A 17,682-nucleotide genomic window follows, 5' to 3' on the forward strand; every position below is an offset into this window, starting at 1 on the left:
AGGAACAACCTTCAGTTGGAAGCAAAGAGTGTGGGATGTTAGACAAGAAGAACTGAAGAACTGGATGAAATTTTTCAATCAAAGATTTTTGGCTAAAAAGACATATTCGGTGACTGACAGAAAATTTTTATGAATCAGTGTTAGGTTTGCCTTTTTTTTTTTTTTTTTTTTGGGCGGGTAGGGAGAATCCAAAAAAAATCTGTTTTTTGTTTTAACATTTGTAAAATGAAGTGTTTTGGTGGAGCAGGAGGGGTGGCGTGGGAGGGGGTTTGTATGAATAGACTGTTTCAGATAAAAAGAATATTTTTTACTTTGAGTGTATGTTTTAGTTAAAAAAACCTGAAGGAAATTCTGAAACAAACATTTCATTTAACATTAAATTAATTTTTCTAATAAAAATCTAGAAAAAAAATCCTTTCTTGGTTGACCACCTTGTTTTGTTTGTGTTTGGGAACGGCAAGCAAACTAAAAAGCTCACAGGATCTAAACACAGGCAGATTTGTCTCAGATTTCCCCAAATTAGGTATAAAGTTACTTTAATCACAAATGTTTGACTAAAAAGCTGAAAAGACTGAAAGATATGCAACCTACTTATAGAGGAAGAGAAAATATAGAGAAATAGTGACACTTTGGCCATGTCTACACTACCCCCTTCCTTTAGGAAGAGGCATGGTAATGAGCGAGTTGGGAAGATGCTAATGAGGCATTGCCATGAATATGCAGTGCCTCGTTAGCATAATAATGGTCCTGCGTGATTCAAAAGCATCGCTGTCGAATTGTGCACCACCCGTGTAGACGGGAGGCCTTTCAAAAGGACCTCAAAAGCCCCTTTTTCCCTAAACCAGATAGGAATAAGGGGCTTTTGAAGTCTGGGGGGGGCGGTCCTTTCGAAATGTTACCATCTACACAGGCGGCACAAAATTCGAAAGCAGCACTTTCAAATTGCACATGGCTGCCACTATGCTAATGAGGCACTGCATATTCATGACATTGTCTCATTAGCCTCTTCCCAACTCGCTCATTACCATGCCTCTTCCGAAAGAAAGGGAGTAGTGTAGACGCAGCCTTTGGTTTTCAAAGTGTTGCAATCTGTGAGGTAGAGTGCAGCCAGGAAAGAATCTGTGGAATCATTTCTGCAGAGAAGTAGCAGACATTTTCCATACATTGGCGAAACAGGGCTTTAAATCTCTATTCAGGATTGGTCTGAAAATAGTACTTCCCAAATTTTCATCTTGAAGTAGCAAAAATTTAGAATTAGATGGTTGTGACTATTTTCATTTATTTATTTATTTATTTATTTATTTATTTTTTTTACAATGGGGAGAAAATTGAACAGAGCTGGGAAAAAGGATTTTTGTAATGCTTGGATTATTTTTAATTTTGGCTGGCCAGAGTGTAAAGGGTTCATAAGTTAGAATCCCTAGGTGACATCTGAATAAAAGTATCCACCAGGTGTTTGCCTGTGGGAGGGTCACAGAACGCTTCTAGTCCCAGGGCTGCAGCAGGGAGAGCGACTAAAGCTCTGTGACCCTGCTAATTATTGAGGTGGCACGTGTTGCAGTTTTCCCCTACCTGTGCCTGCCCCTGCTGGGAATACAGTAAACCCCCGAAATGTGCAACTTGGAGTTGCACTTAACTTGCATTAACATGAGTTAAGCACAACTTGAAGCTGCTGTGTGTCTGTTTGCCTGCCTGGCACTGGGGGAAGCGGGGCAGAAAGACAGCCTGGTGCTGTGGCTGTCTGTCCCCCAGCTTTCCCCCAGATGGGGGAAGCTGGGTGAGCAGCTGCAGCAGTGTGGCTTGTCTCCAGATTCCCGCAGGTAGGAGAAGCCACTCTGCTGCAGCTGTTTGCCCAGTGCAGCTTCTTCCAGTTGTGGGAAACTCAGCGGAGAGACAGCTGTGCCACTGCAGCTTCTTCCTGGCTTCCCCCAGTTGGGAGAAGCCATGCCACAGCTGTTTGCCTGACGTGGCTTTTCCCAGCTGGAGGAAGCCAAGAAGACTGACAACTGCACTGCTGTGGTTTCTCCCTGGCTTTCTCCAGCTGAGGAGAAGCCTCACCTGACTCCCAGGTTCCTGGCTCCCTGCTGACTGGATCCAGGAAACTGACCAGTGATGTGCTGGTCAGTTTCCTGGTGCTGGGAGCCTGAAGCCAGGATGCCACCTGGTTCCCAGCTCCCCACCTCACTGTGGGAGCCAGGAAATTGACCAGGGGTAGTGGCCGTTGTCAGTTTCCTGGCTTCCCCATGTTGCATGGGAAATTTGACTTAACGCGGTGGTTGCGAGAACACAACCCCCACGTAAGTTGGGGGTCTACTGTATTGTTCTGACAAAATACTCAGTAAGAGCAATGCGAAGAACTGCTTGAAAAAGTAATAATGAATGGAAATCAGCCTGTGGGTTTCAAACAGTCAAATATTGCATTCAAGTGAAAAGAGTGTTGACTGATTTTGTCTAGACTGGGTCCTGAGTAAGAATGCTCATCTTAATGTCTAAGTGGATTACTTAAAAGAACATTTGAAGCACATTTAAATGTTGTTTCCAGAAGTATGTGTAGCACTCAATGCACTGAGCACTACATTTTTCTCTGAGGTGCAGCCTGTTCAGGCTGGCAAAAATGAAGTTCTTTAGTCAAGCCAGTTCAGCCTTGGGGCAAGAGTGTCCTTGAGCTCCCCATGTACTCTTATGCAGCTTCAGCCTGGATGTGTGGGAGTGCAAAAGGTGGGGTGAGTTGACTCCGCATCAGTTGTATTTGAAATCCCTGTGTATGGTGAGGTGATTGTTAAGATTTGCTCTTAGGAGCACACCTATCAAATAATGTTCTCATATTAATTTATTTTCCTTTGAGCTTGGATTGGAGAAAGTTATGGAATCAAATATAGGTTTGATAGTAACAGAGAGGAAGCCGTGCTAGTCTATACACTATCAAAACAAAAAGCAGTCAAGTAGCACTTTAAAGACTAGCAAAATAGTTTATTAGGTGAGCTTTCATGGGACAGACCCACTTCTTCAGACCATAGCCAGACCAGAACAGACTCAATATTTAAGACACAGAGAACCAAAAACAGTAAGCAAGGAGGACAAATCAGAAAAAGATAATCAAGGTGAGCAAATCAGAGAGTGGAGGGGTGGGGGGGGCAAGGTCAAGAATTAGATTGAGCCAAGTATGCAGACAGGCCCCTATAGTGACTCAGAAAGTTCCCATCACGATTTAAACCATGTGTTAATGTGCCGAATTTGAATATAAAAGCCTGCTCGGCTGTTTCCCTTTCCAGAACGGTGCGATAATTCCTTTTCAGTAACACACATACCTTTAGGTCATTGACAGAATGCCCCATTCCATTAAAATGTTGACTAACTGGTTTGTGGATCTGGAGTGTTTTGATGTCTGTTTTGTGCCCGTTGACCCTTTGTCTAAGGGAGTTAGAAGTCTGTCCAATATACAAAGCACCTGGGCATTGTTAGCACATGATGGCATATATGATGTTAGTAGAGGAGCATGAGAAAGTGCCTGTGATTCTGTGAGTAACCTGGTTAGGTCCAGTGATGGTATTTCCAGAGAAGATATGTGGACCAAGCTGGCAGTGGGCTTTGTTGCAGGGAAAGGTTCCAGAACTGGTATTCCCGGGGTATAGACTGTGGCTGTTAGTGAGGATCCTCATGAGGTTGGGAGGTTGTCTGTAGGAGAGAACAGGCATGTCACCCAGGGCCTTCTGGAGTATAGCATCCAGATTAAGAATAGGTTGTAGGTCTTTAATAATTCGTTGCAGTGGTCTGAGTTGGGGGCTGTAAGTGATGACCAGTGGTGTTCTGTTCTTGGCTTTTTTGGGCCGATCTTGGAGTAGCTGGCGTCTGGGTATTCGTCTAGCCCTGTCGATTTGTTTTTTTTACTTCTCCTGGTGGGTAATTCAGGTTTATGAATATTTGGTATTGAGATTATACCCAAACAATGCCAAATGAGACACAATCTCAACTATGTTGAACGCCAGGCTGTCCAGAGTCTCAAAAATAACCCAGACATCATAATCAAACCAGCTGACAAAGGAGGTGCTGTTGTCATCATGAATAAGTCAGACTATGAACAGGAGGCAGCCAGACAACTCTCCAACACCACATTTTACAGACCTCTCTGCGCTGATCCCACTTTGGAATTCCAAAGGAAATTACAACAACTACTGAAGGAACTCCCTGCTGCTACTCGGGACCTCATTCACTCAGACACACCATCTGAGCCGCAGCCTGAATTATTCTATTTACTTCCCAAAATCCACAAACCTGGAAACCCTGGATGCCCTATCATTTCAGGTATTGGCATCCTTACCACCGGACTATCCAGTTACGTGGACTCCCTCCTCAAACCCTAGGCCACCAGTGCTCCCAGCTATATCTGAGATACCACCAACTTCCTGAGGAAATTACAAAACATCGGAAAAGTTCCTGATAATGCCATCCTTGCCACAATGGATGTAGAGGCTCTGTTCACTAATATTCCACATAAAGACGGATTACAAGCAATCAGGAATACCATCCCTGATGCCACCACAGCCAATCTGGTGTCTGACCTCTGTAACTTTGTTCTCACACGCAATCATTTCCGTTTTGGGGACAATTTATACCTCCAGATTAGTGGAACTGCTATGGGCACCCGCATGGCCCCACAATATGCTAATATATTTATGGCTGACCTGGAACAACGGTTCCTCAGCTCTCGTCCCCTATTACCACTCCTCTACTTAAGATACATTGATGACATCTTTATGATTTGGACTCATGGTACAGAGGCTCTAGAAGAATTCCACAGAGACTTTAACAATCTACACCCCACCATCAACTTATGCCTCGATTACAACATGCAAGAGATACATTTCCTGGACACTACAGTACTAATCAAGGGTGGCCTGATCAGTACCACACTGTACCGAAAACCTACTGATCGCTATACTTATCTACGCCCTTCTAGTTTCCATCCTGCACACTTGACAAGATCCATTGTTTTACAGTCAAGCTCTTAGGTACAATCGCATTTGCTCTGATCCAACTGACAGAGACCTAAAACTACAAGAACTTTACCAAATATTCATAAACCTGAATTACCCACCAGGAGAAGTAAAAAAACAAATCGACAGGGCCAGACGAATACCCAGACGCCAGCTACTCCAAGATCGGCCCAAAAAAGCCAAGAACAGAACACCACTGGTCATCACTTACAGCCCCCAACTCAGACCACTGCAACGAATTATTAAAGACCTACAACCTATTCTTAATCAGGATGCTACACTCCAGAAGGCCCTGGGTGACATGCCTGTTCTCTCCTACAGACAACCTCCCAACCTCATGAGGATCCTCACTAACAGCCACAGTCTATACCCCAGGAACACCAGTCCTGGAACCTTTCCCTGCAACAAAGCCCGCTGCCAGCTTGGTCCACATATCTTCTCTGGAAATACCATCACTGGACCTAACCAGGTTACTCACAGAATCACGGGCACTTTCTCATGCTCCTCTACTAACATCATATATGCCATCATGTGCTAACAATGCCCAGGTGCTTTGTATATTGGACAGACTTCTAACTCCCTTAGACAAAGGGTCAACGGGCACAAAACAGACATCAAAACACTCCAGATCCACAAACCAGTTAGTCAACATTTTAATGGAATGGGGCATTCTGTCAATGACCTAAAGGTATGTGTGTTACTGAAAAGGAATTATCGCACCGTTCTGGAAAGGGAAACAGCCGAGCAGGCTTTTATATTCAAATTCGGCACATTAACACATGGTTTAAATCGTGATGGGAACTTTCTGAGTCACTATGGGGGCCTGTCTGCATACTTGGCTCAATCTAATTCTTGACCTTCCCCCCGCCCACCCCTCCACTCTCTGATTTGCTCACCTTGATTATCTTTTTCTGATTTGTCCTCCTTGCTTACTGTTTTTGGTTCTCTGTGTCTTAAATATTGAGTCTGTTCTGGTCTGGCTATGGTCTGAAGAAGTGGGTCTGTCCCATGAAATCTCACCTAATAAACTATTTTGCTAGTCTTTAAAGTGCTACTTGACTGCTTTTTGTTTTGATAGGTTTGATGGGTCACTTTAAAATGCTTGCTGCGTGCTGTGCTGTTCTTGTCAGCAGGTATGCTCGCCTGTTGTGGTGACTTGATTTGTCACCTGGCACACACACACAAGTAGCAAATTCAAGTGTTTCATGCCCGGATCACCCATTGCAGTAGCCTACAAAGACCAATTGATGGAATATAGTTTAACTGTTTTATTGTGGTTATAAAAAGAGTAGAAATCAAACTAGAGTTGTTAGAGCAGTGGACTTTCCCACATTCATTACATATGCCTGAGGTCCTATGCAAGACATTAGCTTTAAACTGTGCTCCAGACCTGTCATCATAGTGTTCTTTCCGTAAGTTATTTTAGAATGAATTCTATTTACATTATGCCTATGCCAAATTTTCAGTGTGCTGCAGAATTTATATTTATACCAGCACGGCATGAAAAAGCTTATTAACAACTGATTGAAGGAGATGGGAGCTGGTTTTTGAATGGAGAAGTTCATAATTTTCCGAGCAGTTGTTTCAGGCTGTCTGCTGATATTGATATTACTGTGGATCATATTTTGACAATTCTTTGCAGCCACGAAGGCTAGAGACTTAAATTTTATAAAAGCAAAAATCTTAAAATGTGGCTTACATTTTTTGCGACCAGATTAACCACTTTATCCAGGAACCCAGTTCAGATTAGGTGAAGAAAAATGTAAATATTACCATTTAGAGTTCTGTGTGGCTCATTCTCATGTTATGTATTATATAGCACATAGCAATATTATGTTTTTCTACAAAGATCACTGAAAATTGTAGGGGCAAGAGGATTGTGTGATGTAGAAGCATTTAGCCTCTAATTTGATTCTGTTTTTTTTAGGCCACGATTGAAAAATGTGGATCGAAGTAGCGCCCAGCATTTGGAGGTTACTGTTGGAGATCTGACAGTCATTATTACAGACTTTAAGGAGAAAACTAAGTCACCACCTGCTTCCAGTGCCGCATCTGCGGATCAACACAGTCAGAGTGGTTCTAGCTCTGACAATACAGAGAGGGGAATGTCCAGATCATCTTCACCCAGAGGAGAAGCCTCATCGTTGAATGGAGAATCTCATTAAAATTTATTTTCTCCAGTTTCTTTAGTCTCTTCTCTTCAAAACATACAAATACGCAACAACTTCTGCCAACAGTTACCACATTTTCATGACAGATTATCCATGCACAATTGATATGTTTACTGGAACATAATTTATGCAGTTTTACAAAATTTAAGTGAAACAGTAGAAATAATAATTTAAATGCAAAATCTGTAAATGCCTCCAAAGCATCTTCAGACTAACTTTTTTAATATTCAGATATAAAGGTGCCATGAAAATGTGGTTTGAATGTTCATTATACAGTGTTATTGGTAAGTCCATTTTCATTTTTAGTTTAGTGAATTCTAACACAACTTGGAATCTCTACTATTGGCATGTACTGAATTAAAATTTTTATAACATAGTTCAAGCTGCCTAAATATGTATTATTTGAGAATTGTGAAACATAGTTATATGTATGCAAATCAAAGATCAACTTAATCAACTATTGCAACAGAATTTTCATAATTATTATCTTAAAAACACCTGCTGGTACTTGGTGTGCTTAAATAGGAAAAATGTTATTAAATAAAACATTTGTATGAATTTTTGCCAATGTTTGACATCATTTACTAAATTACTGTTACTGAATTATGTTGCTGGTCTTACCAATATTTTCCTCACATTTAACACTTACTGCAATGTTTATGATCAGAAAGAGTGAGCCTATTATAAGCATTGGTTATTTAGCTTTATAATTCAGATACAGTACTACATTGTCATTAGACACTGGTAGGCTATGTTACATAACTGATATCAAATCTCAAATTATTAAGCATTTGGCAAAAAGTAAATTTTTGAAATCTGAAATTCTGGGAAACCTTTAAAAATAGCTTTTTAAGTGCAGGTTTAGTTCCTGCTTAGCGTTATTTCCTTGCCCCAAACTTGCCCAGTGACATAGTCGCATATCAACTTAATATAAAAATACTGTGTTGCACAGAAATGAGGAAATAAGTAATATTATCACATTTTGTTCTTAGATCAGCTTATTTGATTTTGAATTGGCCCTTTATTAAATACTTTAGTGTCAGTCATAAGAAAAAATGCAGTATCTTATTTTCTGGCATAAACTGTCAAATTATGCATTTAGCAATATACTGATACAGAGCAAAAATATTTACAGTCCCACCCGGTATTATGTAAAATAACCAATAAAATATTTTTATGACTACAGATTTCGCATTTTTGTTTACACCTAAGTGTTTTTTATGCACAAAAATATCCATGTATAGATTTAAATTATAGGGTCATATTCAATTAAAAATGCGTCTAGCTCCTGTCCAAACGAAGCCCATTCACATCCTAGCAGTTTTGTTTGTGTTGTCAATCAAAATGTATTTTTGGGTCAATATGAAAGTTGAATGGACTTTCTGGCAGTGAATCCAGCCCTAAAAGATTACCTTCATACGATGCATCTTCGTAACAGCTAAACTAATGAATTTTTGTAGTCCCTAATATTGTGATGTTTGGTAGTTTCTTGTAGTAATGTATCTTTGTTTTTTAATGCAGTACTTCTACAGGCACAATGGTACTGTCTATTTTTTTGTAAGATGCGAATTGTGAAATATAGTTAGTTGCATAAAATGAAAGTCTGATGTGATATCTAAAAACATACATACCTCATTTATGGGTATTGCTGTTAAACTTTTAAAAATCCAGTGTTAATTATAGGTTATTTCAAATGGACTACTGCTGACCTGGGTAAAATGTATTGTGCTGTACCGTACTAAAATTTCCTCATTCCAATTTTCTGATATTTTAATATGTTTTAAAACCTCACATTTTAGTTGCATAAATGGTTTTTGATTCATATGGGGGCTAAATATTTAAGTAATGTATGCTAGTTTTTACAAAGGAGTACATTCTGAATTTTACTTTTTGCACTGTGTTAGGTGGGACTGTATATGCAACACATACCAAGTTAATGAATTACAAGAGAGATGAATCTGTTTCAAATAAGCAATGTAATAGTGAATCTCAATGCAAGATCCTTCATGAAATGTTTCAACTTTAAAACAAAAGTACTTTTTGCAAACATAAAATAGAAAGCTAGTACCTCAGTTCACTAAGACAGAACTTACTATTACATTGAGTATAGGTAACCCATTCAGCACCCACAACAGGTCTTTTCCATCTAGAGATTAGGCAGTCATTGATGCATTTATTTAGTTAATTTGCATGGAACTGATGGTTGAGAGACATACTGTTAATAGCAAGTGAAAGCAGTTCCTAGCACCTACAAGATCAATTTTGAAGTGTAGTTATCAGAAAAGTGGTTGTAAAATAATGTTATTGGATTGCTCATTCTTACTCAAGAATTTCTATATCAGATATGCTCCTTTTATGTAAAATTGCCAGTACTACATACTCCACCTAGAATTTATAATTAAATTGTAGTATTGTGTGATACAAGAGGTGTAAAGAACAAAGATTATGTAACCAGTAGCTAGTTTGCCATTCCTGTTAATGAACGAAACACATCAGAAGTTTTGCTCTTCTACAGCAGAAGTGGCGTGACATGCAGATAGGAGACTTTAAGAAAATCAACAAAGTATGAAGATGACTCTGATTATAACTTTAAACCAGCCTTGCTTTCATAATCTCTGAAGAAGTTTTCAGCTGATTTAAACCAAGTCCTTTTCCCCAACTGTGTAAATACATAAAAAGTATATTCAGTTTGTAAAATGAAGACACCTAACATTGTAACTCATTGTTAGCTATTTTTCTTTTACTGTTATCTGCATAATAACTAATCATCTGTTACATTCTAAATCTGCACCAGCCTTCATCAGCTAAGCATTTGGGTGGTTACATGAGATGATGATGATCTCACAAAAATGAATGTGATGATGTTCCATGTAAATAAGTTCCTTTTGTGCGTTGATTGTCCACTGCTCCAAAAACAAAAGAATGAGATGCAGGTAATTTGTGTACAGAAGTTCAATGTTTTGTCCTCCTGATTTTTGCCACTAATTGTAGCTGGCATAAGAAATTACTGAAATATACAATACTGTGATTTTTTTTTAAACTTCTGAATTTCATAGTCTACACCCTGTAATACCTTGTCAAATTCTGCAGTGTAAAATGTTGAATCTTAAGAGTAGTGCTCGAAAAAATTATATTCAAAGACTTAATTTAATTTTGATTCAGTGATTAGTCTTGAAACAATCAAGAATATGATCTATAATGTTAATCTACTGTATGTGTTTCTCTAGCTATTTGATGTTGTGTGGCATAGATAATAGTCCAAACAATTTGAGATTAAGCAGTATTCTGCACTTTAGGTGTGTGTTTTTGTTTTGTTTTCTTTTATGTGGTCTCAGGCAGTGTATTTTATTTAGCCACGTGAAATAGAATGGAGAGGTGGCTCACCACTTTTGTTTTCCCTCTGTAGCAGCAGGATGGGTGCGTCTACACTTGCATTCCTCTTTCGAAAGAGCTATGCAAATGAGAAATTGAAAATGCAAATGAGGTGTAAATTTGCATATTTCCCACCTCATTTGCATATTTTAATAAGATATGGGAAGAGGGATTCTTTCAAAGATGGGGTTTGCTTTCGAAAGAGCAGAGTCTACACTGGCTTTCTTCTTTCAAAAGAAGCTCTTTTGAAATTAGAATATGCAAATGAGATGCCAAATGCAAATATAGACCTCATTTGCATTTTTGATTTGCCTCATTTGCATACCTCTTTCGAAAGAGGAATGCAAGTGTAGATGTGTCCGACATGTCTTCCATGCCCCATGTGGTGGTATAGTTCTGTCCTGCGGCAGAAGCAGCCTAAGATTGCCTCACCACTTTGCGCACTTTGTAAGTGTCCCCACATGTGCCAAATAGGGAGACAGTTGATTAGGTCTGGGTGATTAACCTGTACTGTGAGGATTAGCTTGTTAGCTTCTACTGTTTAAACTGAAGACAGAAAAGGAAAGGGGATGGGAGGGGCTAGAAAGGAGGACAGAGACACTCAGGATCTCTCCCCTCCCCTGTGCCCCATTCCCCCAATGCCTAAGGTTTCTGCTAAAACTTGAGAAAAGCCTTATGGTGGGATATGAAGTTGCATAAATTGAAAATAAAGCTCACTCTCTGGTAAATTTACATAAGAATGTGTGAGGATTGCTTGTAAAGAAGTTTAGGGTGAGGGAACCCACCCTGTAACATGCCCCTTGTACTATTCATTTTTTCTTGCCTCTTCTCTAAAGGGAGAAGACTTCCCAGATCATGCAGCTGGCTGTGCTAATGAAATACAGGAGGGAGCTAATGATGGACCTATCAAGTGTGTGCCTTCGTTAAAACCCACTTTTTTTCCCTCCCTCTGTATCTAATCTATTTCTCTGTCCCTTACATACTTTCTGATCCTGTTGTTATCTTCTAGAGAGAAGGTCTGAAATCAATTTTTGGGGGTAAAAGTCATAGCAGAGGTAGATGAGATGAACTTTTCGCCTGGAAACTGCATGTACAGTACCGGATTTGTAATGGGTTTTGCCATTAATAAAAGGCAACTGAGGACCCAAGTCCAAAATATTAATGCAGTGCTTGGTTAGTGGACTAGTCCAATAGTAGACATGTTCATCTTGCAACACATTCGCTTATCAAACTGGTAAAATTTGAGGTTGTTGGAAATAGAGCTCTTAAGGGTTTGACGTAATTTCTTACTTGACTTCAGAAGCATGAGTTTCATTAGAAGGTGAATACTGCATCTACTAGTAGGTAGAACATCTTGTCCCTTTTTTTCCCCCCTCCTGTTTTACAAGTATTTCAGGGTAATATTTCTATAGCAGAAGGAAGCAAAAGAAAACAAATGTAAGCAAAAGTCATGAACTTGAGCCTAACTCAACACTAAAACAGAACTGACCAACCGTCTCCCAAACCCATTTTAATGAAAAGCAGTACTATCAGCCTAGGATGTGGTTAACATAAGAGGTAATACTTGGTGAGTCTGTTAAAAACATTTTAGCCTCCCACATCTGATGTTATGAAATTGGTAAACAGTAGCACAGGTTGAATCTCTCATATTTGTCACATTCTCATCCAACAACATCTGTAGTCTGGCATGGTTTTAGTTAGCCGGATAGCCACTTATTGTGGGTGTTGCCAAGTTTCCCATGGTACCATACATTTTGTTTACACCCACCAGTCTTGGCTGTCAGTGTTCTGTGCTGCTATTTAGCTCTAATTTACCCCATCTTCTAAGAGCCCAGTATGCAGTGGAAGTGTTGATAATGCTGCAGAAAATATTGACTTCCTTTGGTCTGGCAAATTCTCTTATTTGACACCAGTCAGGTCCTGAGAGTGCTGGATATGAGAGGTTCAACCTGTATTCCCATTTTGTAGGTAAGGAAATAAATACAATTGAAATGATTTACCCAATCTGTCACAAAGGGAAAACCCTAGGTGCATGACTCCCAGTATTGTCCCTTAACTATTGTTACTCTTTAAGATGAAAGTTTTAATTTCAAGAATTTCAGATATTGAACTCAGATTCACAATAACCACCAATTAGAAGAAATTACAACAATATAGCTTCAGACTGAGCATATGGGCTGAAAAAGAACTGTATACAAAGTGGGATTTACACCTTTTGCGCTCACTCTGCTCCAGCACAGCATCTTCAGCGTCATCCCCATCCGACAGCTGACCTTTGTGTTGTACATAGATTTAGAGGTAAGGGGCCCATAAGAATGCTGTTTTGAGCAGTGTGCTGACTGTGCCTAATTGGAAATCCAGCCCTTTGTGCATATCAGTGCTGGAATTGTACTGTTGTTGTCCACTTCTGTAGCTGAAGACAGTAAAAGCAAGCATTCAGCTTGCAGAATCAGTTAACAGATTTACTGTCATGTCCTTATTCCTTGAACATACACTATCCTAGTTCAGTCAGCCCAAAAACCTCACAGCATGTGAGTAATTGTTTATAATCGGATTAATGTGGTTTTAGAAGGGCCCTCAACCAGCAAAAAAACCCATTCCATTCTGAGTGCTAACATACTTTACGGAGAACTTTAGGTGTACTTTCAAGCATTAGGGTGAAAAAGGCAAGCAGCTTTCCTAGCTTAAATGAAAGGAATGCTACTGAGGAAAGTGATGGTACGTATATAGTCAATGTGCCCATTTGTTTTTGCACAAAACAGATTTTTAATCCAGCATTTCAATCTTCCCTATCAGGACAAGGGAGAGAACATTCTAGTAACAATAACAAAATAGTTCCCAAAATAGTAAATAGTTTTTGGAGAATATAGTTCGACACTCAATGGAGAGAGTATGGTCCACCTTCAGGAGTATGTGCACACAAGGCCAGTGGGGGAAATTTACCTTTTTAGATTAGTACATTTGAAAAAGTTTCCTCCTTTTATTTTTGATAATGCTTATTCTAATATTTTTCTATTGGTATTGGTTTATAACGCTTGTACATATGTTTGCTACCTTTCTGGAAGAACCTTCATCTTTGAGTTCAACATTTTGGGAAATAATTGTCAAAGTAAAAGGGATATGGAGGGAGGAATAGGGCTATTGAGAAGACAGCCAAGGAAGAAAAGGATACTGATTTATAGTTGGGTACAATTTTCTAGACGCATGGTTTGAAGATTTCAGCAAGATGCAAGTAATCAGAACTAATTACTGCCTTGAGTCTTCACTTAGTTCTAATAAAACAGTTGGGTGGGGAAATGCATAAAATAGGGTTTGCATGGCTTACATCTGTTTGGCTCTGTGCCTGTCTTCTAATGGGTATGTCATGTACAGAGATTTTGAGTATAACTTCTCCATTGAATTAATTGATTGAGCAGCAGAGGCACCTACTACTTAAATTTAGAGGTCCTATGTTCAAACATGGTGGAAAACCACCCAGAGATATAAATAAAGTACCCATTCCATTACTTCCAAGGTACTAGTTGAGAGAGTGGCTAATTTAGCTACTTTTAAAAAAAAAAAAAAAAAAAAAAAAAGCACAGCATAGCAACATGGTGTTAGCATAGGCTACGTAAGCAGAGAAGGTAGTGTTAGAATAAATGGGCCAGCAGAGTTAATATAAGCCAGTCACTTTCAAACAGTAAGCATTTTGAACAAGACCCAGGGTTTGGTGTACAGACCAGCTTCAGCCTGCTTCGTAGTGCAAATCTCATTAAAAATCTTTCTATCTTTTGTTAAAGATAGAAAAAAAGAAGGAAAACAGTTAAACATTTATAATGTAAAGTATTAAATAAGCTATTTATTTCACTATTTTTTGTTCTATTTCGTATGGAGAGTTTTAGAAGGAAGAAGCCCTTGTTTGATGGTCTCTTTGATAGTATTAAGGATGTTAGTAACCATACTCGAGCTGGAGCTGTTGTTACTGTTAAAAGCTTTTAGCTGTGTCTACACTATAGAGTTTTGTCGACATAAGAGGCCTTATGTCTACACACACAAAGCATTCTGTTGACAGTCTCGACAGAACTCTGAATTTGTCTCAACAGTGTTATCCCTCAAAAATTTGAGGATTAATGCATCTGTTGACAAAGTTCTGTTGACAGAAGTGTAGTGTAGACACTTCTGTCATCAGAGGGGGCTTCCAATTCACCAGTCAACCCTGTCTGCAAAGCTTCTAGTCAGCCGTTCTGTCAACAGAGGGCAGTGCAGTCGAGCTGCTCTCTGTTGATGACAAACATAACTGTTGATAAATGTTTCTAGTATAGACATAGCCTTTCATGTCAGGTGTTTTGGGATTCACGTACGTCTGGTAGAGGAAGCCATCTGACATAGTCACCCTATCTGTCCTGATGTGATCCCAGGATGTGATAGTGGTGGTAGCCATGATGGTGAAGCTTGTTTTAAAAGTCTCCATCTGTTTTCTTGAGAGAGAGAGAGAGAGTGAGTGTGTGTGTGTGTGTGTGTGTTTTTTTTTACCACAGAATCTTTCATTTAAGGACCCAGAAAAGGATTAATTAGTAGAGTAGCCCCTCCCCTAATTATTTTGTCCTCCAGTTAGACTTAGTATCCATCATACCAATTTTGACTGATTAACTTCTGACTCCACATCTGATTTAAAAGCATAATTTCAATACAGTCCTTGGATTGGATCAACTTTACCTTCTTGTTTAGCTTAATTTATTTTATCCCCTTTTTGTACCTTTTCCCACCAACATTTGCGGCACTAGTTTATTGTTAGACCTTATGAGCTGTACATACTTTTACAGTTGGGATCACAATTCTTGAAAATTCAGACCCAATTGTCACAACAGTGACCGTGGCCAAAGTTCTGACTGCTGAGTACCTACTTTTAAGAAGGTATATTACGATGACAGATGGCCTTCCCGCTCTGCTCCAGTTTTCACATAGCTTTCTTCCTTTCCAGATAAGTGATATATAAGGTGAATTCTTGTTAGTTCTCCCTTGTACATTCCAATGAGCTCTATAGTTCGTGAGGCTGGCATTCTGAATGCCAGTTACTATTTTGGTTATCAGATTCATGTCCCTGAAAAGGACTATCACTTGAAGGAGGCTTTTACTGATAGGAAAGTAGATATGAGATATATTCTAGATCTTGATGAAGTGTCCCCTAAGTGACCTGAAGCTTTTTGCAAGGTGTAGGAAAGATGCTTTAGAGAGACAGCCAATGGTAGATGGGGAAGAAGATCTGCTGCCCAAAAGAACACAGTTTTCACCATCTCCTGATGGAGATCCTGGGTAGATGGCCTCTATCTCCAAGATGTGTCTCAATACTTTTTATTGGACTCAAGAACGGAGAGGATAATAACGATAAAAAAAGCTATTTTGTAAATCTCTTAATGATGACAAAGTCTTCCTACCTCTGTGTTTAAATAAAAAAGAACTTGATGAGCTAACATGCCCTTCTCTGAGAGTTTGTTATTGTGTACCACCATCTGCTGTTTTGATGTGAGTAGGCATCCTCCATTTCTACCTTTACTAATACTCATACTGAGAGATGGCTTTGATTTAGAAACTTATGACACAGATTGATTCAGTGACTTTTGACCTAAAGACATACAGCAAAAAATGACCTGAAGAGCTATATGTAAGCTTGAAAGCTTGTATCTTGCCAACAGACGATCTAATAAAAGAAACTACACCTCACCCACTTCCTCACTCTATAAAAATATCTGTGAACTTTAGGGTGATAGACACAAAATGGCACATGTATCTGTATTTTAGCTACAGATATTGGGTAGCTGTTCTCTGTATTATTCTATATTCTCTCTACGTAGAGTTGTTTTCTCTGTATAGAGTTTCTTCTGTATATATAAATGTATCTTTTTTTTTTTCCAAAGGAGTGGGGAGTCCAGACAACTGGATTGAGGGGGAAGAAAAGAAAACTTGTGGATGCTCTTGCCCACTTTAGAGACCAACCGATGTGACATCACTGTATTTTAGATGTCCTGTGAAAAGGATACTCTTCCTATAGAAGGAATGTTCTCTAGGGCTATGTCTACGCTAGAAGCATCTGTGGACAGAAGTTACTGTAGACAGGGAAATCTTGACAGACCCTCTGTCAACAGATTGCATCTACACACAAAGACTGTGTCTACACTTGCATTCCTCTTTCGAAAGAGGAACGCAAATGAGGGAAGTCAAAAATGCAAATGAGGTATAAATTTGCACATCTAACACCTCATTTGCATATTATTTTGAAAAGCTTCTTTTGAAAGAAGAAAAGTAGTGTGGACATAGCTGTTTCAAAAGTAAACCCCATCTTCAAAAGAATCCTTCCCTTATGGGATATGCAAACCTGCACCTCATTTGCATTTTTGATTTCCCTCATTTGCATACCTCTTTCAAAAGAGGAATGCAAGTGTGGACACGCTCTCCCTGAGTTATGTCGACAGAAGGCCTTTTCTGTCGACAAAACTCTCTAGTGTAGACCCAGCCTAGGACAGTCAGAACCCCAGTTAGACATACTGTTTCTCAGCTGAAGAAGATATTGTAGGCAGCACAAATTGCAGTAAAGGAGCTTTAATTGTATTAGTGTTGCTTCCTATCTTTGGAAAAAATTCCTTTACTCTGGACTGGCACCGCTGAATGTAAACTTTCCTTCATGCTTAAGGCTAATTTTTCAATGGAGTTTCTCTGAAACACCTTTTGTAATAATAGCCGTATTTCCAACAAATATTGAAGGCAGAAAATATATCTAGCTAAACAAAATATGCATATGAATGTTTTTCATGAGCATACAATATTTATTGCAAAATCTCAAAGGCACTCTCAGGAAAAAAAACAGGATGAGCGTAAATGGCTGCTTTCCACTAATTTACAGAATACAATTTAGAGCACTTTCAGCAGTAAAGCATATGCTATAAAATCTGTAGAAAGATGTGAAATTATAGGTTCTCCAAGTGTTTCTCTGTACATATGCATAAGCTTCATACTCCTGAAGTCAGAGAATTCGTGATAGCAGTGGTATCCATTGGTCCATATAAGAACTGCTCTTTTCATACATCCAACCAAGGACATAAAGAGCAGAGCAGATGGATTTCTCTCCAGTTCCTTTTTGCTGATGCATGGCCATTGTTGGAGCCTCCAGT

The 17,682-nt window shown here is 39.2% G+C and overlaps 1 protein-coding gene across 1 annotated transcript in view; it reads left to right on the plus strand.

The window, feature by feature from the left end:
* Positions 1-16,002, plus strand: part of YAF2 (YY1 associated factor 2) — a 58,970-nt gene extending 42,968 nt beyond the window's left edge. The window contains exon 4 of the mRNA XM_075014575.1: positions 6,922-16,002. Coding sequence (XP_074870676.1) covers positions 6,922-7,159 — 238 coding nt within the window. The 3' untranslated portion in view covers positions 7,160-16,002. The remainder of the gene's footprint in view (positions 1-6,921) is intronic.
* Positions 16,003-17,682: the final 1,680 nt, after the last annotated feature.

The sequence above is a fragment of the Carettochelys insculpta genome, chromosome 1, assembly GCF_033958435.1.
Source record: "Carettochelys insculpta isolate YL-2023 chromosome 1, ASM3395843v1, whole genome shotgun sequence".
NCBI lineage: Eukaryota > Metazoa > Chordata > Testudines > Carettochelyidae > Carettochelys > Carettochelys insculpta.